Source organism: Chinchilla lanigera, unplaced genomic scaffold (genome assembly GCF_000276665.1).
Source record: "Chinchilla lanigera isolate Chin_1 unplaced genomic scaffold, ChiLan1.0 scaffold00050, whole genome shotgun sequence".
In the NCBI taxonomy this organism is placed as follows: domain Eukaryota; kingdom Metazoa; phylum Chordata; class Mammalia; order Rodentia; family Chinchillidae; genus Chinchilla; species Chinchilla lanigera.
The window spans coordinates 12,268,737-12,271,328 of record NW_004955451.1 but is presented as its reverse complement, the minus strand read 5'-3'; the positions used below and the strand labels follow the sequence as shown (position 1 = coordinate 12,271,328).

Sequence of the window (2,592 nt, the reverse complement as noted above, 5' to 3'; positions counted from 1 at the left end):
GTGGCTCCCTGTGCGCCTGGGCCCCTCCTTCCGGGCACCTACGAGGCAGGGCTGGTCTTGGTTTTTTGAGACAGAGTCTCACTGTATAGTTCAGGCTGCCCCTGAATTCACTATGTAGCCCAGGCTGGCCTCAAACTCACAGCAATCTTCCTGCCTCAGCTCCCCGAGTGCTGGGATTACAGGTGTGCGCCAGTATGTCCAGCTTGCTTTATATATCGTGAAACTTCATCTGTTAAAGAAATAACAGGCATCCCAGTGCTGAGAAGGCAGAGGCAGGAGGATTGCTATGAGTTTGAGGCTAGCCTGGGCTACCTAGTGAGACTATGTCTCAAAAAAGAAGGAGGAAAAGGAGGAGGAGGATTCCAGCAGAGGCGGGATGTACCCCAGTGGTCTGGCGCTTGCTCAGCACATGCAAGGGCCCTGGCTCCCACCCTCAGCACAGAGAGGGTTTAACTCTGTTTTTCTGTGTCCTCGCAGCATTAGGTCCCTGTGGCTCCTCAAGAGGTTGGTGTTGATCCTTGGACTCAGCCTCGGCGTTCTTGTCTTTGTGTTGAAAAGCGCCTTCCTTCAAGCCTTGCTGCCCAGCCTCAAGCCTGGGGGCCCGCCGCCCACCCTGGGGGGCCCTGTACTCAGCCTCCTGCCCGAGCAGCGCCTCCGGGGCCTCTTCTCTCTGGATGGGCTCTGGTGAGGCCCTGGGGTCCTCTCCCCGCCTTTGTCCTGCGCCTCTCCCGGCTCCTCTTTCCTCTTGCGTCCTGGCCCTGTGGTGCGTTTGTTCATTGTTTGAGACAGGGTCTTGCTATGTAGCCCACACTGGCGTCACACTCACGGGGATCCTCCTGCCTCAACCTCCCCAGGGCTGGGGTCACAGGAGTGTGCCACCTCACCTGACTCTCTTGCTTGTTTTAGGCTGTTCCCGAAAAACCAGTGCACTTGTGAAAACACCCGCAGTCAAGGAGGATACAACTTCCGGAGCGCCTACAAGGAAAGCGACCTCCTGGCAGTGAACGCCAGGAGACACGCTGAGTACAGACACTTCCAGAGGAGGTGACGTGGGCAGGGCTCGGGTGCAGAAGCAGCTGGTGGAATGACTGGGCACAGGCAAAGCGAACTGAGGACTTCGTCCTTTAATGAAGGCTTCTAGACCTTTGCATGTATAAAATATATCATAACAAAAAGCAAGAGGTGCTGAGTGGAGTGGTGTACACCTATAGCCCCAGCACTGAAGGAGGCTGAGGCAGGAGGATACAAGTTTGAGATTTTATTTTTTTATTTTTGCTTTTTTGAGACAGGGTCTTGCTATGCAATTCAGGCTGGCCTTGAGCTCACTTTGTAGCCCAGGCTGGTCTCAAACTCACAGCGATCCTCCTGCCTCAGCCTCCCAAGTGCTGGGATTACAGGCGTGCGCCACTATGCCCGCGGACCGTGCTTTTAAAAATGTGTTTTGCTGTAAATCGCCTCATTACCTCTTGGAATTAGGGGTGGGCTGCTCTGTCTCGGGGAGAGCGCTGAGGCCCCCTGGACTGCACCAGGGCTGCCGCTCAAGTCCACTTCTCCCGCAGAGAGGGGCTGCCACAGCCCCCGCCACTGCTGGCCCAGCCCAACCTGCCCTTCGGGTACCCGGTGCACGGCGTGGCGGTGATGCCCCTGCACACGGCGCCCATTCCAGGTAGGCGGCGTTCGCGGAGACAGCGCCCTCGCGCGACCGCGGCCTCAAACAGCCGAGGGAAGCGGTCGTTCTTGGGGTGCAGATGAGAGTGCCTCTAAGGACCTTGGGGTGAAGCTGGCTTTGGGCGTCCTCCTGCCTCAGCCTCCCTGCTAGGATGACAGGCACACCCCTGCTGCCTGTCCCTAAGGGTGATCCCTTCCGCACCCGCTGTCGCCTTCCCTGGGGCAGACGAGGCTGCCTGGGCCGCGGGTACTCATGACGCCCAAAGTCAGGAGGGCACTGGGGCCTCGGGCGCCCGGGTGGAGGAGGACGGTGCCCCTGGCAGCCCTGGTGGTGGGGAGTCACCGCCAACGTGTGCTTAGGAGGTGACATTCAGAGGGGCTCTCAGGGATGTGTAGGAGTCCGCGAGGGAGGGGAGAGCCCCGGCGTCCTCTCTGACGGCAGTTCTGTCCTCTCTCCCGTGGCCCCAGGTCTTCAGTTCGAAGGGCCGGACGCCCCGGTCTATGAGGTAAGCGCTGCCCTCCCGCCCGAGGACCCCTGAGCCAGCAGGAGTTTCCTGTCCGGCCACAGCCCCAAGAGCCAGCTCTCAGCGCAGGGCTGCCTGGAGGCATCCTTGCCAGAGAGCAGAGCTGCTCACCCCACCTGCTGGCCGGAGGAAGCAGAGGAGGACAGGAGGACAGGGGGACTAAGGCGGCACCCAACTCCCGCAGGCACGGCCACCAAGGCTGCAGCTGGCATCTTTTTTTTTTTTTTTTCTGGTATAGGAATCGAACTCACGACCTTGCACTTGCCAGGCAGGTGCTGTGCCGCTGAGCTAAATCCCCAGCCCCAAAATGGGCTTTTTGTTTTGTTTTGTTTTGTTTTGTTTTGTTTTCTGGTACCGGGAATCCAACTCACAACCTCGCGTTTGCCAGCCAGGAGCTGTG

At 59.0% G+C, this 2,592-nt stretch overlaps 1 protein-coding gene across 1 annotated transcript in view; it reads left to right on the top strand.

The window, feature by feature from the left end:
* Nucleotides 1-2,592, top strand: part of B4galnt2 (beta-1,4-N-acetyl-galactosaminyl transferase 2) — a 20,417-nt gene that overhangs the window by 9,973 nt on the left and 7,852 nt on the right. Inside the window, exons 2-5 of the mRNA XM_005394221.2 lie at nucleotides 478-684; nucleotides 907-1,044; nucleotides 1,560-1,666; nucleotides 2,137-2,174. Of these exons, the coding sequence (XP_005394278.1) occupies nucleotides 478-684; nucleotides 907-1,044; nucleotides 1,560-1,666; nucleotides 2,137-2,174 (490 nt within the window). The remainder of the gene's footprint in view (nucleotides 1-477; nucleotides 685-906; nucleotides 1,045-1,559; nucleotides 1,667-2,136; nucleotides 2,175-2,592) is intronic.